This window comes from Nesoenas mayeri (assembly GCF_963082525.1).
Source record: "Nesoenas mayeri genome assembly, chromosome: 3".
Taxonomy (NCBI): domain Eukaryota; kingdom Metazoa; phylum Chordata; class Aves; order Columbiformes; family Columbidae; genus Nesoenas; species Nesoenas mayeri.
This window is the reverse complement of record NC_137544.1, coordinates 4,975,337-5,002,701: the sequence shown is the minus strand read 5'-3', so window position 1 is coordinate 5,002,701 and position 27,365 is coordinate 4,975,337. Positions and strand designations below refer to the sequence as shown.

The following is a 27,365-nucleotide window of genomic DNA, read 5'->3' as shown; positions in this document are numbered from 1 at the left end:
ATGCACTCACCTCCTAGAGAACAGCCTGCCATCATGCTCTGGAAACTGGTTGAAAATGTCAAGTATGAAGATATCTATGAGGTGAGTATATTATATGCATATGAGTAAGAGAGTATATGTATATTTAAATATACATCTACTATATAGATGTAGGCATGACTATATAATACAGATATAGCTCTGCATATACATACAGGCAGATATAGAGACGCATACACCAACAAATATATAGAGACGGGAAACCAAGAGTAAATGCTTAAATGCTTATTTATTTGCATATTTGTATTCAGCATGCCAAGTCCTGAACTTTTTTTTTTTCCATGGAAAAGCTGTTTGATGAGATTTAAAACATCAAAGAAATGATCTGGGGGTTGGAATGAGGCAACTTAAAGGCAAGAGTTTAATTGTTTAGACTTCGAATTAAATATAATTCGATTAAATATGGACAAATGTCGAGGGAAAAAAAAAAGCTAAAGATAGAAGAGAAACACAATCTAGTATTCAGGGACTGGATACATTTCTTTCTTTCCTTCTTTTATTTTTATTCTGCATCCATTCTAAGCTCAACGTGAATGTGTAGGGTTTTTTTTTTTCTTTTTATTGTTTTCACAATCGGTTACGGTTTTTACCACTTTTTATACTTACATACCAATAGATATGATGTGCATGCGTATATATACTCACATTAACTAAGCGGCACATACATTCTCGCACTTATGTGAGTACACGCACTCGAATTGATACATTCAAAGGCAGCTCCGCATAGACCGCGGACACGAAAAGTTGCGCACTTTATTCAGACCTCCTCGTTATTTCCGAGGTCAAAAAAGCACACCAAGAGAGAAAAAAAAAATCACAGCGCAAACACCACGAAACCTTTCTTAATTTCATACGGTTTCCCGACCCGGATCTTTCCCAAACGGGCTCCGCGAATTTATTTCTTGTAAGTGGACTCGCGTGCTGAATTTGCTTTGAAATGGGAAAGAAAAGGAAAAAAAAAAAAAAAAAAAAAAAAGAAAGTGTAAGGAAAGGCGCTTTGCAAAATTATATTTTCCTTTTTTTTTTTATTTTTATTTGTTAATTTGGGGGAGGCATTAGCGGCGGGGGGAGGGAGGAGATTTTCAGAAGGGCGCAATCCGCCCCCACCAACGCGGGGGTTGAGCCGTGGGGAGGCGGCCGGGCAGGGGCTGGGGACCTGGCAGGGGCTGGGGAGCGGGCAGGGAACGGGAGCGCACCCCGGGGAAGCGCCGTCGGGGCCGCACTGACCCCACGCTCGGTCGCGCCTCCCGCATCCCTCCCCTCCGGGAGCGCGTTCGCACTTAGAGCGGGGAAACTCCCGAGGAAAGAAAAAAAAGGGGGGAAAAAAAAAACGGAGGAAGAGACAGAGGGGAGGGCACAGCTCCGGCTTTTCGTGGCCGGAGGAAGGACGGGACGAAGGGAAGCGGGGGAAAAAAGGTTCCACCAACCGCACGGGAGAAATGTCTCCGCTCCTCAAAGCTGCCGTCAGGCTAATTATCAACTGGCAAAGCCCAGCACATGCAGAATGAGCACAGCCCGGCTTGTGCGTGTCTGTGTGTGTCCCGCCGGCGATCAGCCCGCTGAGCCTTCATTGCTTTTCCCTCCCCGTCCCCAGGCACAGCCCGGTCATTGTCTGTGCCCGCAGCAGCAGGAGACAAAACATCTCCCCTTCCTAGCCAGCGAGGCCGGGGAATGCCGGGGATTTGGGGTTTTGGTTTGTGTTATGTTTTTCTTTTTTCTTTCTTTCTTTTTTTCCCCACTCTTCTTTTGAAGAGGATTTTTAAGCCGCTGTGTGTTTTAGGGACACTCGTGTTTCCAGGTTGCGGTGGGAGAGAGGCAGAGGTGGGGGAGAGGTTGGGTGAGCTTTGGGGGTCTACTCTAACTTGGGGGTGTGCTCCAAAACAGTAACGTGTAGCCTAAAAATAAAAATTAAAAAAAAAAAACAAAGGAAAGAAAGATTGGGGTTTTTGTTGTGTTTTTTAAGAGCTGAAGCCTTCCAGATTTATCTCAAAATAGATATGTATAATGTTTCTCTCTCTTTTTTCCAATTTATAATTAACAACACGATGGTAAGGGTGTCTCAGCCACTTAATCTGTTCTTAAACCAAAAGTGTGTGTATGTGTGTGCGGGGCGGGGGGGGCGGGGTGCTGCTCTGGGAAGTGTGAGTCTATTTAGGAAGGAACGTAAGTTGAACTTTAACAGAAATGGCAGACAGTCCAGTTGAACGGGTTCCTGCAACATCAAAAAGGTTTTATATCGCCCCTGGCTTTGCCTCAAAACTATAAATTTACCGTCCCTTAAAATTCACTGCATACATTTACTTTTGTGTGAAAACCGAGAGATATATGTGTATATATATTTTTTTTTCATATCGGGTGGGAGGAACAGAATTCAGAAAAGAAGTGGAACCCAACTTCATGCAGATTCAAGTATTTATTTGGCTATTGCGAATAAGTACGATCTGTAACATGCACCAAAAGGGCTTAATCTCCGCTGAAAATGTTAAAGGGACCGCACATTAAAAAAAGAAAGAAAGGGGGAAAAAGACTCTTTTTCCTTTTTATTTGTTAAAAAGGAAAAACATAAGCACAAAAACTTACAAGAACAAAAGCACCAAAGGCAATCAATTCCTCCTATTAGGAATGTATAATTAAGTGGTACCAAAAAAAAATAAATAAAGGAAATATGTTTTTTTCTTCTTCGCCTCTAGCATTGCTTCCTCTCACTTCCTTGCTCCAGCTCAGCAGTGTCTACTTTCCTCATCTTCCTCCGCTCGAGTTAATTGAAGTTATGCCTCTGCCTTGCTAAACTTTTTCCCTCCTCTCCCTCTCCCCAAACTCTGCCTCTGCCAGCCCCCCTCGTCTGATTACATCTAGTAATTCTCCACTGAATGAACGTCATTTACAATAGTAGGGGAGCTCTCGAGCTGGCTGCCAGCTTCACGCTCCATTTGGTCCTGCATTCTCCCTTTAAAGTAGTCGTGTAATATTAATAGTCATGAATATCAATTATTATGAGGCGGTGTAGAGAAGGAAAGGGAGGAAGGGGTAGCGGAGCAGTCTGAGCCTAGCCTTGGGTTGAAGAGGATTGTATCTGCGAGCTCAAAGAAAAAAAAAAAAACAAAACAAAAACCAAAAAAAAAAGAAAAAAAAAAAAGAAAAAAGAAAGAAAGGGGAAAAAAAAAAAAGAAAGAAAGAAAGAGAGGGAGGGGTAAATCATATATGTAGATAGAGGTTTCCAGGCTCGGTTTTGGGGGCATTCGTCTTTTTTTTTTTTTTTTTTCCTCTTTTTTTTTGATGGATAGACTTCGAAATATCTCAAGCTGTTCTCCTGTGTCCAACACGTCCCTTTGCAGATCTCCTTGATATTTTTCCCTCCAGTTATTAGTATTATCAACATTATTTTCTTTTTAGCTATTACAAGACTTTTTTTATTTCCAGATGTTAGTCCACACCTATTCCGCCATGGTGAGTTTGGATCCATGTTGTACTAGAATTGCATGTTCTCTCTCGATCTGTTGTCTCTCTCTCTCTCCCTCTCTCTCTCTTTTTAAACGCCTTTGGCTTGGTAATTTAGCACAATAATTGGAGGAGGCTTGCAGCTGCTTCTCCCTTTTTGCATTGTGTGTTCTCGATTTGAGCTAGGGGAGTTTGAGGGGGGAGAACGGGGGGGGGGAAACTTTTTTCCTGTTTTGTTTTTTTTTTTTAAACCATGTGTGCCATTGCTTGTGGGGGTTTGAGCTGCACTTTGTGGAACAGATATTTTTCTTGTTTACTTTAGCCTCGCAGCTTCAGCACGGTGGAGTTGGACAAAACTCCTCTCCCACCTTTTCTCTGAAGCCTCCACACACTACCCCCCCATGTCCCCCCACACACCCCAAAGACTTTTCATTACAATTAACCCCCACCCCATTCTCCGGAATATCATATTGGAAAAGGAGACAAAAGACACTGGAAGTTGCTGCAGAAATCATAGCGACTGGATTTGTTCAATACCGATGTTTCATTTTTGCTTTTTTTAATTTTAATTTTTTAGAGGTGAACTCTCTTTATACGAAGAGCCCCTGTGATTTTTATGTTATTTTTTCAAGTCCTTTTTCGCAGAACTTCTTACCTCGGAGTCCTCCGAGAAGTGCAACTTTCCTTTTGGTCTTTTCCACGTGAAGATGAGTTGGTGATTTTGAGTTTTAGGACTTCAGCAAAGGGAATAAACATATGTTTGGAAACTTTAAGCAGGACAAGGGGTGGGTTGTTTGGAAGGATGAGTGGTCTAGGGGTTCTTAATTCTTATTATTAATTTTTTTTTAATCTTTGTTTTTATTTGGGGGCTGCTGGAGGGGGAATCGTGTTTCTGAACTGATGTTACAGATCGTGCTCGCATATGGAGCACTAGACCTGCATTTTTAATTTTGACATTTAGCATTTCTCTCTCACACGCCCCCCTTGCCCCTTCTTGATAGTTATTGGGAATAGACACGATGTGAGTGCGAAACACCGGAATATTTCTAATCTGCGGCTGTGGAGTGGGACAGATCAGAGTGTTATTTTGCAACTGTTTACGTGTTTATTTTGGGGTGGGTTTGTTCTCCTTTTATTTATTGTTTTTTTAAAGGTCCTCTTCTTTGTTGTTGTTGTCGTTTTTCTTTCATTCTGCTTGTAGGACCGGCATGATGGAGTGCCCAGCCACAGTTCCAGGCTGTCCCAGCTGGGATCCGTCTCCCAGGGACCCTACTCCAGCGCTCCTCCGCTCTCTCATACCCCATCCTCGGATTTCCAGCCGCCTTATTTCCCACCCCCTTACCAGCCTCTTCCTTACCACCAAAGCCAGGACCCTTACTCCCATGTCAATGACCCCTACTCCCTAAACCCCTTACATCAACCCCAGCAACACCCCTGGGGACAGAGGCAGAGGCAAGAGGTGGGATCAGAAACCGGGTCGCTGCTGCCACAGCCTCGGGCCGCCCTGCCCCAGCTTTCGGGACTGGACCCCAGGAGGGACTACCACTCAGTAAGGAGGCCAGATGTCCTTCTACATTCAGCTCACCATGGCCTTGACTCTGGCATGGGGGACAGCCTTTCTCTGCATGGCATCGGACACCCAGGAATGGAGGAGGTCCAGGTAAGGTACCGCGGTTCTTTCTCCTTGGGCAATGCAAGATGCCTTCTAGGCTCCATCCCTCGGCTAGAAATCATCCGTGAGGGTTCTACAGCAATACTGCTGTGGGTTACCATGCTTTTTTTTTTTTTCCGCACTGGGATTATAATTGCGATACTCGCCCTTCTCGACTTGTTTTTTTTTTAAGAGAATTTATCTCATTGCTGTCACGCACAGGCTCTGCTCTGCAAACCCTCCCCTACATGGCAAGCCAGTAGAGTGCAGGGGGGAAGACAGACACGCTACTCTAAATATTCCACGTGTTTCAGAAGCTGGCGAAGTTTAAGCCTGGCTTTTCAAATTCCAGTTATTTCCCATGCAATCCCAACCCTCCCCCCGCCCCTCCCTCCCTCCCCCCCTCCCCTCCCCCCCCGCCAATTTCCTGCAGTTCGGTCATTTTGATGAAACTGTCAAATTGTTACATTTTTCATCCGTGAGGAAGAGAAAATATAAACAAAACCCAAACCAAAAGCAATAACCGGTGACCAGGAACAAGCCAACCTCTCTTTTTTTTTTTGGGGGGGGGCAGGTGTAGTTGGTAGGGTAGCACTGATTGTAAATAGTTTTATTCCCTCTTTTGGGTAACAAAGAAGTTTCACCGGGCTCATAGCATGCTATTGCCCAGCCTTCTCTCATCCCACGCGAAACTCATCATCACGTGTTATTTCCTAAAAACAGAAAGAAGGCCCTTAACAGCTTCGGTGCTGGGGTATTTGCACCTTGCTGGAGCAAGGCATGGCCAGCCGGTGGGGATCTCCAGGGACCAGGTCCTGCATTAGGTTTTACTAATCAGGATTTAGGGGTTACCCTCGATTTTCTTTTTTTTTTTTTTTTTCCAAAAATTTGTATATCATGTGTGCCATGAATATATATATTTACACTTGGAATAGATAAAAATATGAACGGCTGGATGAAATATGGACTTCCAAGTTACAAAGGGAAAGAAAGAGGAGAAGGCTAAGAAGGAAAAAAAATAGCCTTGAAAAAGAATCCTGCTGAACATTACAGGAATCAGCGGCAGAGAAGCGGGAAGGTGTTATTGCATTGGCTTGAGGTTCGTTTTAGGTCTTCACAGGAAAATCTCCCAGCTTTGCTGGGGCTAGTTGCTTTAGGAACAGAAAGGTTTTTCTGGTTGGAGACTCCGAGCTGAGTGGCCGCCGGGTCGCTGGTTTCTGCGGGTTTCCAAGTTGGTTTTGAGACCTGGGGGCAGCCCCTGACCCCCCACGGGCCCGATGCGCAGGTCTGGTCTCGCATTCCTGGCTCAGACAAACTGGCTTGCGGGTCAAGGCGAGTTTTACCTCCGCGAATGCAGAAAGGGGATCGCTTTCCCTCTTTCTCTCTGCAACCGATAGATGTTAACTACTGTTTATGCTTTGGTACTTAAACTTTTCCCCAAAAGCCGGTAATTGCTCTTGTGAGAAAGAGAGAAAGAGAGAGAAGCGTGAATGAAAGGTAAAAAAAGATGAAGATAAAAGAGAGAAAGAACAAAAGGAAGAATAAAAAGAAGAGGTAGAGAGAAGGAAAGGAGTGAAAAAAAGAGAAGGAAGAAAAAGATGGGGAGATAAAGAAAGGGAGAAAGAGAGAAAGAAAGAGAAAGAAAGAGAGAAGGAGGGAGAGAAAAAAGAAGGAGGAAAAAAAAGAGGAAAGAAAAGAAAGATAAGAGAAGAAAGAAAAAAAGAAGGAAAAGAAAAAGATAAATAAAAGAAAGGAGAGAAAAAAGAAAGAAAAGGAGAAAGTAACAAAAAAGAAAAAGAAAGAAAAGGGAAAAGGAAAAAGAAAGACAAGGAAGGAAATAGAAAAAGAAAGGGGAAAAGAAAGAAACGGAAAGAAGAGTCCTGTTCAGCTCAACTAAAGCAGCTCTCCCTTCCGTTTCCAATAAAACATCCCTTTTGCGGTCAGGGCACAGCACCCACGGAAGTGACTCCCCCCGACATCTCGAGCGCAGCGCTGAGCCTCCGGTCACCGGCCACCCGCTCGCCCGGGGATGGAGAAGGGGATGGGCCGGGGCAAATGAGGTTGTGGGCCAGCAAGTCTGGGGTTCTTGTTTTGGGCTGCTGAGGCCACTTGGAAATGAAACGGGCCTTTTATTTCTAAAAGTTTTGGTCTCAGGCTGGGGAAAGATGGGGAGAGGGAAAGGAGGGTATCCCAAGGAGAAACACGTGAAGGAAGAAGTGTCCAACTGCAAGTTAGCACAGGCAGGAGGGAAAACAGCCCAGTACTCGCTCCTACCGTTCAGCATTTTCTGTTCTTGTTCCCTCACTAGTGACAAATGAGTCTGGGCAGTTTTCCACTCTGATTTTTAATACGAAATTATTCTAGATACAAGGATTCCTTTCTAGCTACAGGGATTCCTATTTAGGCGACATATACTTATTATCCACCAATGTAATTTGGACTTTTTTTAGTCCAAAAAGTTGAAGCAATATCTAGGTATATAGTTGGATAAAGACGTGTCTCTTTGCTTTAGCTCATGCATGTCTGATCAAATACGTGCCACGAGAATGGGTTGGGCTGACAAGGGAGAACGAGACAGAGGAAAAGAGTGCGTGACAGAAAGAAACAGTGGTTATTTTATAAACATCAAATCCAGGCCATGTGTGAGCCGTTGTCCGGGGTAGAATTAAGTGATTGTAACACGATAGCGCCCTGTTATTGTAAACAGGACGTATTGTATTGCTATTGCTACCCCTTTCGAGAGGAATTTTCAATCTGCGATTTACAGCCCTCAGACAGGGAACAGAGAAGCCAAGACGTACTTATTGAAAACAAATTTGCATCATCTAACAGGGACTCTGAAAGCATTACAACCCCGGGTTTTGGTTTTTGTTTTTTTATTTGTTTGGTTGGTTGGTTTTTTTGGTGTGTTTTGGGTTGTTTTTTTTTTTTTTTTTGCTTTGATTTGGTTGGTTTGTTTTTTTCCACGGCGAGGCAAAAATAGGGTTGTACTAGTCAAAGACTGAATAAAGAGCATATAAAGGGGGAAATCTAGATTCTTTAGCCTCTTTAAAGGAAACCAAAAAGATCAATCTTCAGAGCTTTTCCTCGGATATATCCTTAGCTGTTGGATAAATTGTATATATACGGTTTACGGGAAGCTCTGTGCTATCAGATTACTGGAGGAGTGGTGGGAGGGGAATCTTCCTCTTTAAATTTTCTAAGTATATCTGAAAACTCATCACCTTTCCCCTCCCTGCACACACACCTCCACTCCTCCTCCTCCTCCTCACTCACACTGCCGTCCCAGCTCCTATGTGCTAGTGAGAGGCACGGAAAGTTAAGTTACACCAAAACACCCAAGTCTCTTATAAAGTAACCCCTGGTATCACTTTTAACTAAAGAAGTCTAGTAATTAAAAGTCTGAGTTGTTTTTCCACGTTTCCGCATGCAGTCCTAATTAAATCTTTACGATCCTCTCTGTGACTATTAACTGCCAGCATGCTGAGCGAATATCCTGTACAAAAACCCAGCAGGAGGGCGTAATTAGATAGAAAATCAGACAGGAGTCTTCTCATTAACTACAACAACTAACCCACGTTGCTGATGGAGCGAGCGGAGGGCACGCACACACATAAAGTGTGTGCGCAGCCATAGACTCCAGAGATAAGGTGAGATAAGAAGGGGAACAAAATGTATATAAAAAAGAGAAAGGGAAAGATGGCGTTTCATATTTACCTCCAATTTTGTGCCATCGAGGAGCATCACGATGCACCCCAGCTGGCTGCAGGATTTACTCATCATCCCTCTTTGGGAGTTGCTCAGGGAAAGGAGGGAAGTCTTTGTAATTTTATTTTGTGCCCTTTAGGTATGAAGCCTATTGATTATGAGAGAGAGGCACAGCCACGCACAAACACACGGCATAAGGAACCGCTGTGTGTGCGCTCGTTTGAGTGGGTATTCGAGGAAAATGAAAGGAAAGACCTCAAGAAAATATTGTTCCGTCACATTTTTGGGAGATGTAATTTTCTCCTAAATCATATTCCATCTTGAACGTCTCCGCTGAGTCGATAGAAAGACGGAGATAAGGGCTGGATCCGGATAAGTACAGCCTCTCCGTGTAGCAAAGATAAAGTTAAAATAATAAGGGGGGGAAAAAATATTTGCTGTGAAGATGTTTTCCTTATAATGGAAAAAATGTGACAACTCCCCAAATACGCAATAATCCTGAGAAACCCAAACCCTAAATAGTAATGAGAAAAGTAAAATAACAAACCCAAGAAACACACAGGTCCTCCCTCTCTCAGAAACCCACATTTTTCTCTGAAATGGAACCTGTCATAATTCTTATGACACTTCTCTTTGGGAGACTCTTTTACTGTGCTGACCGCAGATTCAGCGGTAATTTTTGTTTATTTTGTTGACTTTGTGTATCCCACTTTCGGGTTGAGAAACGAAACCCAGCATTTGCTCTGTCCTCCGTGCCTGTCTTTGTTCTCTCCCTTGCTGAAGAAGTTAATGCCATAATAACAGGTGTGCTCCTAAGCTGGCTGGTAAAATAAAAGAAACAAAAAAAAAGAAAGAAAAAAAAAAAGAAAAAAAAAAGTGTGGAGCAGAAGGCTTTGAAAATGAGATCGGGGGACTTTTTCTAGGCAATCAATTTAACAGTTCATACTTTTGATAATGTATATTCCCACTCCCTCCTCTCTGTCCCCACTCAGTCAGACCATGGAAGCAACCTCCGGAGCTGTAAATCTCTTTCTGCTTGTACCCTGTACGATGTGGGCGTTGCACCGCACTCCGAATTGCTCAGGCTTTAATTAAAAGTCCATAATGTAAACTATTATATATAAAAAGTAAATGGCCCTTGAATTATTAAGATGTAGCAGGGTTAAACAGACAAACAAAACAAAGCAAGAAAAAAAAAAAAGGAATGGGAGGAGGAGAGGAAAGGAGAGGGAGAATTGAAGTTGTCCTTAATCGTCTTCATTTATGTCACGCAATAGATCTTGCAGATGTTGCCAGATTGCCAGATTTTCAAAGAAAGAAATATAAAGCTTTATCGAATGCAAGGAAGTCTACGTGATATCTGTGTTTTATAAGATAAAACCAGTATTGCACCCCACGTTTCACACCTTCTTTCTTTTTTTTATTTTTTTTTTATTTTTAAATTAGAAGATTATATAATTTGTAAGAATTTCATTTCCTTGTCGATTTGGGGGAATAATAATAACAATAATAATAATATAATCCCTCCTTCCCTAGTGAATTAATATAAATGGAAATAACAGAAACTTCAGTTTGAAATGACATGATTTATGTGCGCGATTCTTTAATATCCAGTCAATTTGAATAGTGATGTTTTTATATCCACAGTCAGTTGAAGATGCCAATAACAGCGGTATGAACTTATTGGACCAGTCTGTCATTAAAAAAGGTATGGATTATTCCAACAAGCTAGACAAACTTTTACTGTGTAGCAATATCTTCATGATATATTTTTACTTTGAGGCAATTAATTTATGCGGGAAGCAGACGTACATGGCAGCAAGATGAATAGTTGATTGGATCGGCAGATAGAAGGAAGGGGAAAGGAAAGAGATGCGAAAGTGAGAGTGGATATTCCCCCCTCCCCCGTCCTTCAAAGGGTTTAATTACACAAATGCTCTCAGATGGAGCATCCCACGCTCAAATGCAGTTTCCACGCCCTCTCCCCCTTCCCCGCCTCGCCCCCCGATAGTCCTCGGTGGGGACCCCTTGGCTTTTAATGGGGGAAGGGGGTTGGTTCCCTTTGGGGCTTAAATGCATTTCCCAGGCGAATCAAACGTGAAGGGGAGAGAAAGAAATGCCGGTGGAAAGGCAGCCCCGACCTCCTTCCCCCCTTGCCCCGAGAATCCCCCCTTCCTCGTGCCCATTTTTTAAATCTTCCTACATATGCGCACATGATTTAGTGTAACTGCAGAATCACCCCATACTGTTAAAGGGAATGTGATATTAACAAATGTTTGCAGTCTCTTGTACAGCTGTAAGCAAAATAATTAACTAATTAAACTAATTAAATGTAATTACAATAACTCATTTTGGGCGTATTGCAGCTGCTTAATTTTTTTACATTTCTCTGACAGTCACTCGAAGATGCTTGGCGATTAGTGTTGTGTTATGCTGATAGACATTAAACAGATCACACACTGCAAATGTAGGGAAAGCTATCTTTAATTATCTAAGGAGTTTCTATTTCTAGATTCAATTTTAAGTACCAGAGATGAGGCTTAGAAATGCTGTCCCTTATGCTTCCTATCAACAGCACTTATCTCCAGGACCTTATTATTTGTCAAATGTGCACAAATACTTTAATAGAGATCTTCTAGAATGTGAAGCAAAGTAACAGGGAGGGTGTTTATTTAAAACGTGTTCAAGGCAGCATGAGGTCCTTCAGTGTATTTATTTTCTTTTAGTTTAAATCCTCATGTACAGTCTCGCACACGTACACTATCAAGTTCTACTTATTTGAGGAAGGACAGATGAAAACTTGAAGACCATTTGGCAGAATCATTGATGACCACCGGCTGAAAAGTCAAAACTGTTTTAGAGAAACAGAAAATTACTTACCTTAAAAGAAAAAAAAATGTTGTTTCTCTTGTTTTAGTTCAGTTTGAATGTTTGGCGGGTTTTGCTCTCAGGGTCTGTAACCTGATGTTTTTTGGTTGTATTTTTCTCTCTCTCTTTTTTTTTTTTTTTCCTCACTTATCTCCCTTCCCCATCCCCACTTGACACCTCGTACACGATGTTTTCTCTTGGGTGTATTTCATTAATTGGTGCTTGATTTGTGGTTGAGTCATTTCTTTCTAACGTTGCTCCGTGCTCTCATTTGCCTTTCGCAATGTTTTTTTCTTTTTTTCACAGAACCCTTTCTGTTGATCGTCTAGTTTAAAATATTACCTTTTACCCCCTCTTTCTCCCTTTGTGTCTTTCCCTCCTTCAAATGACGAGGACAGGAGGGACACTGAATGTGAATGCTGAGTGGTGCAGATAGATAATGAGTAGCACTAAAATGTGAATAATTACATGTATTAGGTATAGATTTAGGTGTGCTTATCGTGTATGGGCATGGCAACGGCCACAGGTCGAGCAGCTGCCGCCTAAAGAGACACAGTCCCATATAGGTGGGATTACATGTGCCTATTTGCAGCCATAGGAAGAGATACCCCGAGCTTAATCCATGATGAACAGGATACATATGCACTTTGGAAATTAGGTTACTAAAAAAGAACCTGAGATTCGTCTGCAGCTGTTTTAAAGCCACTGTAGCAGGATTTTCTTCCTTAGAAGTAATGCTGAGCTCTAAGTGACTTTCCAGCATAAAGGAATATTGTGAGCTCAGTTTCTTTTTTGCACAGAGAGTTGCCCGGGTGCGGAGGGAGAAAAATGGGTAATAAATAGTAGGTCACATTTGTGGCAGACAATATTTAATCAGGACGAGAGAAGGAGCAACACAGAGAGGGTTCAGTATCAATTTCGCTTTGTTCCCTGCAGCTTGTCGCTGTGAGGATGTACTTTCAAGTAAGAATAAGTTATTTAAACTCTGTAAATCATCATTGCAGACGGATGGCATAGACAGACAGACAGATAGGTATTGACTGATTTTTGTACAGTGGAGCACTCCCCATGATATGTATTTGCTAGACGAGGATTGGAGGGAGTCTATTTCACCAAGCCCTAGTTTAGTGTTTAAAATGCTTTGATTACAATATAGTGGAAAAGTATGATGCAGACTTGAAGTCTAAACTTGATAATATCAAACAGACTGCAAGTATCTGCTTCTTTATGGTCTCTGAGACCTGAAGAGGGAATGATCTATCTATGCAAAAGGATTGCTCAAAAATATTAAGGAAATTATATAGGGATTCATACGCGGCTATCGATTGATCTCGCGTATCGATCTCGCACAATAGGTTACATATCCACAGTCTCCTGTTATGTTTGCTATCTGAGCTTACTTGACATTTCTGAAGTAATTTAGTTAAGAGGAAATGAGTTGTTCCCAGTAGAGAGAGCAAACGAGTGGAGTGAAGGTAGCCAGCGTGATAAATGGCTCTTTCATTTGGAGATCTCCAGAGCTCGTTTAAGGCTAATTTTCTGTATTAGCCCCCTTTGAGCTATTAATGCAATAGGCAGGGACCGTGGCCCCTCGTCTCTTAGCTGCCCCATTAGAGCGAGCATTAAGCTACCAAGCCTGAACTCTACTGTGGTGGTGGTGGTGGAATAATGAAAGGTGCTTTTTAAACTCTCCTAATCTAAAGTGGCAGAGGGTGGTTAATACGATTTGAAGGGGGCTGGTCAATGAACAATCAATAAACTAATAATGAGGAGGATGCGGTACATTAACAGTCTAAAAAATCCAACGAGACATTAAAAAATCATCGCTAACTCCTAGTTCCATTAAGATTTGGGTGGTGGAAGTGGGAGGGAGGGAGCCAGATAAATCATCAAGATGATAATAATCACCAAGAGCATCAATACCAGATTTATCTCGGCTTTGAGAGCTTACCGGCTGCACGTTTTGAGGCCTTTCAGCAGAAATGGAGGGAGGTTTTTCCGTGTATCAGGAATAAAAGATCGGGTTCCCTTGTCAACTGCTCATCTGAAATTTCCTTGGCACCGTCTATGGCACAAGAAGTTGTCCTCTTGCAAAATCTTGCGTGGCCCAAGTCCCAAGTCAATTTTTTGTGACTCTGGGGCACAGTCAGTGACCTTAAAATTATCCTGATGCATTTATTTACTTTCAGCTGTTTCTGACGATCGTGTGCACACTCACATCTGATTTAGCATGACAGGCCATTTTAGCCCTAACACCTTCACTCATTGTCTCTTTGCAAACACTCTCTATTGTTCATAATATTCTAAAGAAACATATGAAAAGAGGTGTCTTAACATTTTTTGAACTCCTAATAATACAGTATAAGATTCCTCCCCATCTCTTCTTGAAGTATCCGGATAAATGATTAACTGAAAACCACTTTGGCCTCAGCTTTTCAGGTGATAGATCAGGGAATCGGAGATTGTTGCTTCATTACCACTCAGTTTCGTGCTTTTTCCTGGATTACCTATGGAACTTTAGGATCGCCTTTAATTGAATGCAAAACAATTTCGAGGGAATACATTTCACTTTGAAATTTAGTCCCCGTTTTCAGGGGAAAGGGACTGCGGTGGAGCAAAGGGAGGGGAGGAGGCAAGAGGGACAGGAGGGAAGGGAACATGAGCAGTCTCACTTTCTGTATTTATGCATTAAAATTAAAATAGGAAGGGGGTCTTTTAGTGGCAATGGATAAGACGTTGTCCCTGGACTTTGGGTTTAGCTGCCATGTCAGACTAAATAACCAATAATACCAAAGTCCTGTTGTTATAATGGACAACAAAAAACTTTTTATTCATTGCAGGCCCAGTAGGTAGATTAAAAAAAAAAGGGGGGGGTGGGGGGAGCGTTTGATAGCTCACTAGTAATAAGTTTCTTCATCACGTTTGTTAGTAATAATCAGAAAAAAAATATATTTATTCTAATTAACTGATTGATTGCCTAATCAATTATCATTCACCAGGGGTTTTGCAACAGTATTCATAGCTTACAGCCTTGTTATTCAGCTATTTCAAGGCATAATTCTATATATTTTTTAAATTATTATTTAATTAGTTAGTTCTAGTGCTGCTGAAATGCACTTTTATTCCCATTTTCTCTTGTCCGTGTGCACTTTTGCGCCTCTTCACGCGTTTGTGGAGAGCAACCCAACAGAGAACCACCACCACCACGAAAAAAAAACAACAAACCACAACCTAAGACTTAATGTATGCACAGAAAATTGTAAACATGTAAAGAACTGAAAGCTTCACGCTGAGTTTCGCCATGCTCCATTTCCCCACCATTTCCTGCTGTCGTTTTAAAGCGATCTCACTCATCTAGAGATCCCGTTTGCGGGAACAGTATGCTTATAATTACTAACAAATCAAGCGGCTACTGTTGCTCTCCCGGTTTATTGATAAGCTGAAGAGAAATGGAAGGGGGGGAAATGACAAAGAGGCTGGAAGTAACCACAGAAGAGAAAGAAAGAGAAAAGGAGAGAAAAAATAATATAGGGAGGAGAGAGAAGTAAAGAAAGAGAGAAGGACAAATTCTGGAGGGTGGAATATGTATTAGTGAGTGCTCAATGCACACAGCAAAACCAATTCAGGAGTGAAAGAAAATCGAATAGTTTCTGCTGGAGACAACAAGAAGTAAATAGGATAAAGTTAGAGCAGAAGTGATGGAGACGCTGCATATATCCATGTGTGTTATTCAGAGTTATTTCAGCAGTTCTGGCAATCTCTAACCAACTGGGAAAGTTGACATCGACTAAAAATGTACTGTGCATTACAGTTTATTTACATACACTCAGGGATTTGACACATGCAGCTGCACACACGTACGTGTCTATCTCTTCACCCACATTATATTATCTCCGGTAATGCCTGGGCCATATCTGAAAGCTATAGCTATGATAAACATATAGATATGATATAGATAGAGATAATTCATTCCATGGCAAACACTTTTTTTGAGGCAGCATTAGGTAATTTACAGAAGATGTAGAGTCTAGATAGAATACATCTCTCTGAAGCTATGAAATCGCAATAGATATGCTTACACCGCCTGGTAAGCCTCTAAAATGGGTTTAGAGTTATTAGACTCCAGTTGATGGATATGTTCCTACCGTGCTTTTCGAGGAGGCAGTGGCAGGAACAAAAGCTAAGGAGCTCTCAGCATAGCTGGGAAGGGAGCCAGTCAGCTTCCCAAAAGCAATTTGCAAGGAAAAAAACCAAAACAGCACGTGAAAATCCATATTTCAAAGGTTAACTAATGTAATGAGTGCTCCAAAAGGCCAAAGCGAGTGGGGTGAGATACATTTAAGCGTTGCGCGGATCCCTCTCTCTTTAGTGAGTTTGGACTAAGATCAGATGGTCGTGGAATTGCTGCCTCTTGTTTAATTTCTCAGTTCACTGGACAGTGACCTGATAAACTGGTCACTAAATATAGCCACTGCAAACGTGTACTCGAACCGCTGAGCCCGTGTGTTTGTCCAAAGAAAAAAATGTCACTCATGAAAATCTGTCTGGTGGCACTGCTTTAATATAACTTTTTTTTTTTCCTTTTAATTTTTGTTGATATTTCCATCGCATGACATTGCAGAACATCTTGCATTAAATATCATATACTTATGTACGATTGGGGGAAGCTATATATATTCCGCCCCCCCCCCCCCCCCCATACTACATCTGATACCTCAAGAGTCTTTTCCTATAGTATCAATGGCAAAAATCCTATTAATAGCAAAGAAAGCAGGAGCGGGCCTCTAACTATTTTATAACTGTTTCTATGCTGTTCTCAAACTATTTGAAACCTTCTTTATGAGCTGCATAAAGTGCCTAACTAAAAATAATAGAGAAATAGGAATCCATTTCACTTTCCGATTCCCTGGAGTAAAACCACTCAAAATAATTTGTTTATACTGGAGACTATATACAAGGCATATGAAGCAATATGTATATCTAAACCCGACATGCCTTTTGGTTTTTAGCTGTTATAGAGCTTTTATTGTGGGGGTCTGGTCTGGCAGTAGGAAATGATCTGTAATAAAAACAGTCAAACACGGTTGTGTCTATTCCATACACTGAGGTTATAAAATTGGCAATTGCCCAGTAGTTAGCACTTGGTAATATATTAGGATACCCGATCTTATTGTTTAGCAGCTCCAGACGATTTAAATATCCCCTCAACCCTAATGGTTTGATTCTCCAGATATGTTGCAAATAAACAGGGTTTTTATGGCTTAACTGACATGTATTATAACTACCTAAATAGCTGGCATATGTGCATAATAGAACCCTATTATTTGCCGAATTGGTTTTGCAATTGATTGAGTGGAAATGGGAGACTGTGAAGTAGTATCTGCTCGACGAGGGTGTGTAATCAATTAGTCTTCTCCTCTGAAACATGCCCGCTGGACTGTCAGGGCTCTACCACCAGCAAACCCCCCAATTTCGGACTAAATTTTCTATAAGGAAACGCGTGTTGCCGCGATTTTGAGAGGAAGCGGCAGTAGCAGCTGTCAGCTCTTATTAACTCTTGCATAAAACATACCTTAAGTACGGTGTGTTATCAATTACTTGCAGAAATGAAACAACTGGGAAAATGCAGCGAGGCTCCCTATAAATTAAAGTGATTGGTTGATTGATTAGAGCACCTGCTGTAAATCATAACAGTTACACACAATTATTGAAGTTCATTTGTAAACAAAAGTCACGTCACAGGGTAATTGTTCTCATTCTTAGTTTAGCCGGTTTTATTTTGTTTATTTCCGAGTGTGTCTGGTTGTTATTATAGGAATTTGTTCGTTATAATCCCCTTGGTTACTCTTAAAATAACCTCACTAGTTTCTCAGAGACAATACATATTGCATTTTATCCGTGGTTTTATTTTGTTTAGTTTCACTTTATTGTTCTGTTTTTACCCCTCCCCCACCTCCATAACTACCTTCAAATATGTGTTACAGTAACTAGATCAACTTAATTTAGGGATGGGAGAATTCTTATTACTTCACGGACAGCACAGTATGATCAGGGTGGCACATGCCACGGTTAGAACAGATTCTTTTTTTCTTTTCTGGTGTTAGTTTTTCTGAAGAAAAGGACTTATTTTATTTCTAAACCAGATTTAACAAAAACAAAACAAAAAATACCAAACAAAGCAATAACAGGGCTGTCTTCTGGTTGTTGTATCCTCCAGCCTTATACTTATTTAAGACAGCAATTCCCTTCTTCTGGTGAATTTAATCCTGGCTCAGCTTAGCACTAATGGAAACATTAGGGAAAAACAAAAGGTGGTAAATTTTCATTTTTATTTTTTTTTTTCCCCTCCAGAAAGGCGCTGTCCGTTGTACAAAAGGCATCGGGGGGCTCTGGTTGAGACACAGGCTCAAACCCGAAAGTTGCCAGGTGCTTGCCAATATGTATTTTATTTCCCAATGATCAAACCCCGCATAGAGGCTGTACTGCACCACCTTTCTCTCCATCCATCATTCATGGAGCAGTTTCCTAGAGGTTGGGGGAACAGCACCCTTTAGGTTGCTGGAGGTAGTCAGAGATTCAAAATTCCCTTTCATTTTGCTGTTTTGTGCATGTCAGAGAGACTGTGGTTAATCTCTATTCCTTCGTGCCATAATGGTTTCTCTCTCCCCTCTTCCCCTTTTCTTTCTCCAGTTCCGGTTCCTCCAAAATCTGTTACTTCTTTGATGATGAATAAAGATGGCTTCCTGGGTGGAATCTCAGTCAATACTGGAGAGGTGTTTTGCTCTGTACCTGGCCGCTTGTCTTTGCTTAGTTCAACTTCAAAGTATAAAGTAACTGTGGGAGAAGTTCAAAGACGCCTTTCTCCTCCCGAGTGTCTCAATGCATCCCTGCTAGGAGGAGTACTTAGAAGGTAAGAAGCTGGGGTGGGTGTGTGAACATGCCCCTGTGTGGGCATCCGTGCATGCACCAGAAAAATTTGATCAACGGTAAAGGATATTGCAAATATGCATTGATCTTGTGTGTGTAATGTTCAGGATAAGGTGAAAATACACTGTATTCAGGTATTGAGATTATTGTGTAGAGACTAGAGTAAGATTAGGCCTTGTGCAGTTTCTGTCAAAGAATCCCCAAATGAAGGAACTGAGAAAAGGAAATTTTCACTTACACACGCACATATTTTCTATCTTTTCTCCTTCTCCTCACACTTGTCTCTTAGAAAAAGGACAAAAATAAAATGCCATGATAGGCATGTTGCAGTTAAATGTTGCAGGACGAACTGGATGTATTTCAGGACCTGATGTATTTCTAGGCATTTCCTTGAAAAACTGATGAGGCTTCCTCTATATGGTAATAATGATAAGGCAATTAATGTGATGTCACACAAGACATTATTGAAATTGGCAGGGGATTAGTAGGCAACCTGTAAGGTAGGTAAGTACCTGATTAAAGAAAAGCCATTAACAGATAGCTTTGAAAGTCAGAAACTGAGTGCTTCATCTAGATAAGGTAGCTGGACGAATTAGTCACAGTTGATCTTCAGGCCTTTGCTCTTTAACATTTGTGCAAATCAACCACTAATGTCCTCGTGGATTTTGCTGAAGACCTTCAAAACAGTTACCACTATTAATGCCGAGGAAAATGAAGACCAAGGGATAACCTGGAGGTCTTGTTGCTTCTCCATCTTATCAAGTGAGAGATCGTACCAGAAACAAGGATTTAAGCTCCGACGTCATCGTCTGGAAAGACGAACAGGAGAAGGCTTTTATCTTCTTGATAAGTCCTTCTTGACTTGTCTGTAAGAAAGGTGAGCTAAGGCTCTATCTCCAGTCAGAACAGGGAAGAAGTAGTGATATGGTATGAGGTACCAGTTTACCAGTTCACTCAAGCCGATGTAAAGCTGAGAGGGGATAAGACTTTATTTTCTACATGTAAGGTATACGCCAGACTGGAAGGCAAAGCATAACTTCAAGACAGAAATACATTTAATTAATTTGGCCCTGAATAAGATTCAGGTCATGTTTAAAAGCTGCTAGTCTTAGAGGGGGGAAATACATTGCCAGCTCCTGCATCAAAAATTGGGCTACGTTGACTTCAAGATGTTTTAAAATGAAGTTGATTTGGGGGTTTTAATTTTTTTCACATGCAAAAAAAACCCAACCCTGTGATGATGTCAGGGACTTCAGCCCCGCGTCTGGAGAGGAGAGGGCAAGTCCTGCTATATGCAGTCAGTCACCCAAAAATGCACGTGAGAATTAGGGTCTCCCAAAATAGATGTTGTTCCACGTGAATGTCTGTAATCATTGCTCAGCTGTGATCCTTGCCAGTGAGAGCAGCAGAGATTTTTTACTTACAGATGCTAACCTGCCTGCTCATTCTGTACAACTACAAATGGAGTAGGGAGAACATCTGAGAGATACACGATAGAAAATGTGATTATCAAAGTAAAGAAACACAATTATTGAACTTCAGTGGATTTCTGGAGATGGCCCAAGCCATAATCATTGGCTGCTGCTGACTTCAGTTCCTATCTTTAATCTAAATTTTAGACAAGCTTTTGCTTCAGAGTAGATGAAATATAGAAAGCCGCTCTCTTGCAATTCTGCCATCTCGCCCTATTTACTTTATTATAAAATAGTGGGAAGCCAGTCTGGCTTATTTGTCGTTTCTGGTTTCCTTACTCTAAGTGTAACTGCTAACTCTTATACAAATTTTAAGTCAGAACTAAGATATATTTGGGATGAGCTTCAATCTTAGTGCCCAAACTCCCTGATTTAGCACGTAGCAAGGTTTTATCCCTGAGGGTTTACATATGTATAAGCGTCGGAACAATAGCTCTTTATTTCCCACCTATAGCTCACTCATCCTTTTATTGTCCTTATCAGCAACCTCCGACAGATATTCAAATCTTCCTTCAGGCACTCAGTTCCCCCTGTATAACGCTCCCTGCCTTTGGGCTGGCTCTTCCTCCTAGCATCGCCTTTTTGCTTAAGAACACATTCATACACACTCACGAAAGGGTTCCTGAAGTTTCATAAGTATTTTCCCCCTTTTCTATTTATCCACAGGCACATACATTCTTCCTTCGAGCCTCTCAGATTTTTTTTTTTCTTGTTCTTCTTCCCATTCTGGCTCTTTCCTGGAATAACTGAAGATTTAATTCTCCTTCTCTATCTTTCTGCCTGTCTCCCCACTCCATCCTAATACGAGCTGGTGTCATACAGTAGAAACACCCTAGCTCTCTAGATCAGAACCCTATCCATTAATTATTGCTATCTGGCATTATTTGATTTCCCTGGATAAAACATCCAGAAAAGTGGGTTCATTCCCACTCTCACCCCTGCGAGAAATTAAACAAATCTCAGCAAACTCGAGCAGAAACCAACACACCCAAATCACGTCGAGTGAAAACCCTCCCAGGCTCCATGACTACACAGACTAAACGTTTCTTCCAGAAACACTTGCGGGGTTAATCACAATGTTAATTTCTTTGCCATTCTAGAGCCAAATCGAAAAACGGGGGGAGATCTTTGCGAGAAAGGCTAGAAAAAATCGGTTTGAATTTACCAGCCGGCAGGCGTAAGGCCGCAAATGTCACTTTACTCACCTCCCTGGTGGAAGGTAAGCCGAGGGTCGCAGTTCCCTTCACACCCTTGCCTGCTCTGAACTCGTGTCTGACATTTTACCAACCAAAATACAAAATCAAACCCCCAAACTTTAGGGATCAGGTGGGAAAACTTTGCAGAGGTGAAATTCAGGGCGGATTAAGATGAAAACCGGCAAGGTTAAGGATCCCATTCCCAAAAATGAAATCATCATTGATTCCTCTTGGTGGCAAGAATGCGGTTGTGTGAGTGGGTATATGTATGTATATATGTGTGCATATGTGTGTGATTCTGCATGGCTGTCCCATTCCTCATTGCTATTGATTTCCAGTCTGTGCTCTCCGACTCCATGTCTACTCCATTCTCCCGCTAATTCGCTCCTCCCGAACTTATTTTTGGCCACTACGGGACGCTCAGCCAGGAAAAATAATACAGATTATGTATATATAGACAGAAATCAGAGCAATTAAAGAGTCGCAGAGCACGGTTTACCTTAAGGTGGCTAGAACTGAATGAAGAGACAAGCTATTCCTGAGGAAGGAGAGAGGGAAGGGGAAACTGAAGTTTCACCTCATTTCGAGTCAAATAATGTCATTTTGGTGCTCGGTGTGTTTCTTTGATCTATCGTTCAAGTAGTGAAAAGTAAAATGTAGAGCCACTAATATGTTTAGGATATGTGTGTGCTTATGCTAAGAGAAGCTGGACCCTCTCCAAAAAACACATAACCGAAATAGTATGGGTGCATTTATGGATTATATGTATCTACATTACACATACACACCGAGAGGCGTATAAATAATCCACTTATCTCTTCTGCATATAAGCATGCATAAACATTTGTGCTAGATATTAACTTTTCAACTCTTTTGATTGAGTTGTGGGAGTGATAAGACCTTACCGCATGCAGAGCTGAAGGCAGGTTGGTAAAAAGATGGGGGCTGGTATTAACGAGCTGCTCCTGGTACCCGCTTGTAGGTTATGCTGAGTGTGCAAAACACAGCGCAGGTTATGGATTAGGGTCAAGCTATAGGAGACGTGTGTGAGAGCATCCTACTCACAGAAAAATCATCCCTTCCTCGAAGCTGGTTTGAGGTTCCAAAGCTTGCGCGGTTGTATAGTGAGCTAAAATATATGTCAAGTGTGTAGTAAGGTGTACATTACCCTCCTCTCCCCTGATTTCCTTACAAATCAACAGTTTACCTCCAGAGAGCTATTTTGGAAGCAGCTGCACCTGCTGGAGATTTATCTTTCTTCCCTGCCACCAGCCAGGCTTTTGCGTCGCTGCAATTGTATCGCCGAGAGCAGAAACGCTCCGGCCGGGATTACCCGAGCGGTGCCCGGGGGGACCCTGCCTGGGGCGGTGGGGCCGTGGCGGGGACTCCCCGGACTCCGCCGGCTGCCCTCGCTTTCATTAAGCGGTTTGGTGATTAGCAAGAAGCTTTGGAGAGCAGAAGACGACGTTGGAAAGCAACTCTCGATCGTTAAAAATAACGTGGTCCTGGAGTTATTAGGCATATCTGTTTTGAGGGTTGGAACTCTTCCCCACCCTGATCCCTCAGGCGGTGCTTTAAAGGGTTTAACGCTTTATTCCAGAGGGGCTGAGCTATAATCTGGTGGAATCCCCCTTGAGCCTGGGTTTCCCTTCCATCCCCTCCTCTTCCTATTTTCCTCTTTTCTGAAGCTACCGTCTTCTTCTCGTGGCATAAAGTGTATCCGTAGGAGTTGAATGACACGAACCTCTGAAGGCAAGAAACCTGAAAGCAGACAGGCAGGAAAAGTGACAATTAGAATAATTATTATTTTTCACAGAAAATGTTGCCATTAGTTGCTATCCTTACACCGGGTAGACAGGAGTTCCTAGTGCATGATGGTCAGTTAAGAAAGAAGATTAATAATTTCTATCGGGTGAAAGTCAGTTATTTTCAGTAATTTACAGATGTGACAATAATTGCGATAGTGATGCAAGTGCTCTGTGTACAAACAATGTGTATATAAGCATACACACAAAGAACTGACATTAATATTAACATTATGTCAACGTCTGTAAAATTTTGGACAGTGTTCTGGTGTATTGAAACAGGAACTATTTCTCTGCTGTAAGGGAAGTTTGGATCTTTCTGTCTTTCGGGATTTGAGTTTCCTCTTGCTTTTTTTTTTTGGTCCCAGTTCATTTGAAAGTGTGTGTGTGTGTGTATGTATGTGTGCACTCTTCACCCACAGTTCTGCACAATCGGCTCCATGTGTACGTACCATCACAAGTGCATTGTAGCAAAGTCAAACCCCATTAGCTGAAAATCTGTCCCGTCAACTAATTTCTACCCCCAAAACAGGGCTTGTGGAGGGAAAAAACCTATACCTGGAGCTTGTCCCTAAGATGTAAGGGATGGTATAAGTTTCCTAAAGACGGCCCGAAGGAGCTGGTCTCTCCTGAAGGGAGCGCTGGGCAACAGCCCCGCTGCCCGCCCCGGGTGCCCGGCAGGTCAGACCAGCCCAGCCCGGGGCCGGCGGTGCCCGGAGGTGTTAATGTCCTTGTCGTTCTCCTCCAGGTGAGGCCGTACATTTAGCTCGGGATTTTGGGTACATCTGCGAAACGGAATTCCCAGCCAAAGCTGTTTCTGAGTACCTGAACAGACAGCACACGGACCCCAGCGACCTCCACTCCCGGAAAAATATGCTGCTTGCTACAAAGTGAGTAAAGAGAAAATTCTCCTGCTCTTTAAACCCTCCCTCTGGGCTCGTTTTGAAAGCCGACGGATTTTTACGGTCCCCAAATTCTACCGGCCCCATGGGGAGAAAAGTTGTTCGTAACCTCCTATGGGCAGGTGAGACCCTATAATGTCCCTCTGCAATGGATTTTCTGCCCACACACGCTGTCCTTATAGAGGATGTAGGTGACTGTCCCCTAGCTACCATACATCGCTTCCAAGCCCCTCCCCAGTTCAAAAATCTTTATGGAAAGGGGACCAAAAATCTATATTTTGCCTCCACAGCATGTCTGTCTGTCCCTCCTGCTGCTCACACATACCTGTTTGTCTGCTACCAAACTGCAATGTCTTTACCATAGGGTTTAAAAAAAATAAAAATAACAATAAAGAAACGCCCTCTACCACCACCATGTACTTGTACTGATGCTCGGTTTGGTCCTCCCAGGTAATCTTTCTCTCTTGGGACTTTCTCAGTGGACGTGCTGTATCAGATGATTTACACTTGGCTCTGCCTCCCAGGCTATTAACTGGGTACTTCATGATTTGCTTGAGTCCTACATGGTGGGTGCTCTGTGTCTCCACATATCTCTGTCTATCTGAAAGAAATTTTTAAAAAAAGCTTAAAAAAAAAAAAAGAAAAGAAAAAGGAAAAAAAAATACCAGCCCAAGCAACTCTCATTTATTTCATACTCTGGAATGTGGCTTGCCTCAGATGATAGTGTAATTTCAAGAGATATATGGAGGGTTGAAAAATCATTTGCTCAAATTTGTCCAGATGTTTTTTAGACGTGATTGGAATTTGATTGCCCTTTTCCGCAGGGTCAGAAGATATTAATGTCCCAGAACTTTAATTGCTCACAGACCCTGCTTTGCTCTTTGAAGATGTAAAATGTTGGACTCATTACTGTTTGTTCTCCAAATTCAAAGTTTCCTCTCTTGCACTTTCTTAATGGATAATACACATAGAAGTAGACCTTTATCTTTCCCCACCCTCTGAAACCTTTAAACCACTGGGAATTTCAGAGATATCAGAGAATTTCAGAGGATGGGAGATGAACGCCTTTTTAAAGTGGTTGTGGTTTGTTTTTTTTTTAATTCCAGCCCTTTTCTCTCCAGTCCCTGGGTAGGCATCTGCCTCAAAGAAACTATTCTTTTGGGAACCCCACCAGCCCTCAGGGTTTGTACGTTGCTCAGGCTCCCGTTGACTTGAAGGCCTTTTGGACCAGAGCAATGCAAAAGAAAGTGGTGGTGAGGGAATTAATTATAAAAATGAAATCTGAGTTTTCAAAGGTGCGGGCAAACAAACAAGAGCCAGAGGTCAACTCTAATGTGTTAATTGGGATGTCACTCCCCAAAATAAAATAGAAGGTGCTTGCTTTCCTCCTTATGCAATGAAGAAGCCAGCATGGAGTCCCAAAGTTCTGATCTTTCTCAATAAGGTGGCTCAACCTGAGCAGTCTCAGAGGATGCTCCATTTTGGTCCTTCCCTGCACCCTGTCTCTGTGTCACCCAGTAGCTCTCAGCACATGGTTGTGCTTTCCTCCAGTAATAGCATTGGTGGGAGCTGCTTTGAGCCAGGGTCAAGCCTCCAGGAAGATGGGCAGCTAAAAGACCCATGGAACATCTCATAGAATCACAGAATGTCCTGAGTTGGAAGGCACCCACAAGGATCATTGATCTTTGTTGTTTCTAGAGACACCAAGCAGGGCTGGGTTTTCACAGTGCTTCAGAATCATAGAATCATAGAATAATTTGGGTTGGAAGAGACCTTCAAAGGTCATCTAGTCCACCCCCCCTGCAATGAGCAGGGACAATGGACTTCCTTTTGGCTGCTGGAAAGATTTTAATCTCCAGACCTGCTGTTATCCTGCAATTGCAGAAACCTTTCTCCTGAAGAACATCATCCTGAGCAGGGAGCTGCTGGCTTGTCATGGTCAGTTCCCAAGCATTGCTGAAGGAAAGGAAGGTGGAAAACCTGATCTAGCTAAAGATGTCCCTTCTCATTGTAGGGGGGGGGTTGAACTAGATGAGTTTTGAAGGTTCCTTCCAACCCAAACTGTCTATGAAAAAGGTCCCATCCCAGGGCTTGAGATCACCTTTGACTTGAATCTACCTCTTTCTTCAGCCTTGGTTATCTTGGAAAAGTGTGGGATGAGCCTAACCGCTGCTTTTCTCTCTCTCTTGTCCTATCTTTGCCTTTCTTTCTTCTGTGCAGGCAACTTTGTAAAGAATTTACGGATCTCTTGGCCCAGGACAGGACGCCCATTGGAAACAGCCGGCCCACCCCTATTTTGGAACCGGGCATTCAGAGCTGCTTGACTCACTTCAGCCTCATCACTCACGGCTTTGGGGCCCCCGCTATCTGTGCTGCCCTCACAGCCCTTCAAAACTACCTGACTGAAGCTCTCAAAGGCATGGACAAGATGTTCTTGAACAACAACACTGCTAACAGGCACACATCTGGAGAAGGACCAGGTAGTAAAACTGGAGACAAGGAAGAGAAACACAGAAAATGAGAGAAAGAGAGAGAGAGAGAGGGGAAAAAAAAAAAAAAAAGGAAAAGAAAAAGTTAAATAAAAGGAGAAAAGAGAGAGATAATCTTTTAAAACAAAACCGTCTTAATTTTAGCTTTAAAAATATTGGATTGGGCTTTGGAAGAATTCTATTAGGTAGGACAAAATAATAATAACAATAATAATAATACAAATAATAATAAAAGACAATAATTTAAGATCAGAGGAGCACAATGGCGCAAGATCAGTGGTTAAGAGTCTCTTGCCAGGAATATTTGAAGACAACCACCAGGATTTTTTTCCCGCTTCTGTTCTTTCACATTTTTTAAATAATGATTGGGGGGATGGCGGGAGGGGAATATAATAATAATAATTAATAATAATAATAAAAGAAAGAAATGAATAACTTATTGGAAGAAATCGGAGAAACATTTTTGGTGTCAGTGCTTTGATTTATTGAGCTGCACGGTCTGTCTTGCTTTTTTTCTTGTTTTTTTTTTTTTTGAATGATGTCCTGTCTCCACTCCTCTAGCTAAAATGATCTTCCAGAGTGTTCCTTTCTGAGCAACCCCATCACATCATTCCCCCCCGCAACTCTTCCCATCTCATCTCACCACCCTGGCTCTGTCTAGACTAGGAAAGGAGCCGAAGTCACCAACACCAGCCAATTCATGCTGCGTTCATGGCAGCATCTCATGTTAATGCCATTAGACGGCAAGTTTCAAGTCACTGTAGCTCAGCTGAATTAACTGACTATACTTTTTAAGAACTTTTTTTTGTTTTTCCTGGTCTAGACAGACCTTCTGTTTAGATTTCCAGCGTTTACAGGCATGTATGGGTG

The 27,365-nt window shown here is 42.1% G+C and overlaps 1 protein-coding gene across 1 annotated transcript; it reads left to right on the top strand.

Moving 5' to 3' along the window:
- Positions 1-27,365, top strand: TFAP2B (transcription factor AP-2 beta; the record flags this gene model as incomplete). Its single annotated transcript, XM_080342399.1, has 7 exons — positions 1-81; positions 4,679-5,137; positions 10,484-10,544; positions 18,395-18,614; positions 21,204-21,322; positions 23,853-23,994; positions 26,227-27,365. 7 exons carry the CDS (start codon positions 1-3, stop codon positions 26,525-26,527), a joined length of 1,383 nt encoding a protein of 460 aa, XP_080198525.1. The 3' UTR covers positions 26,528-27,365.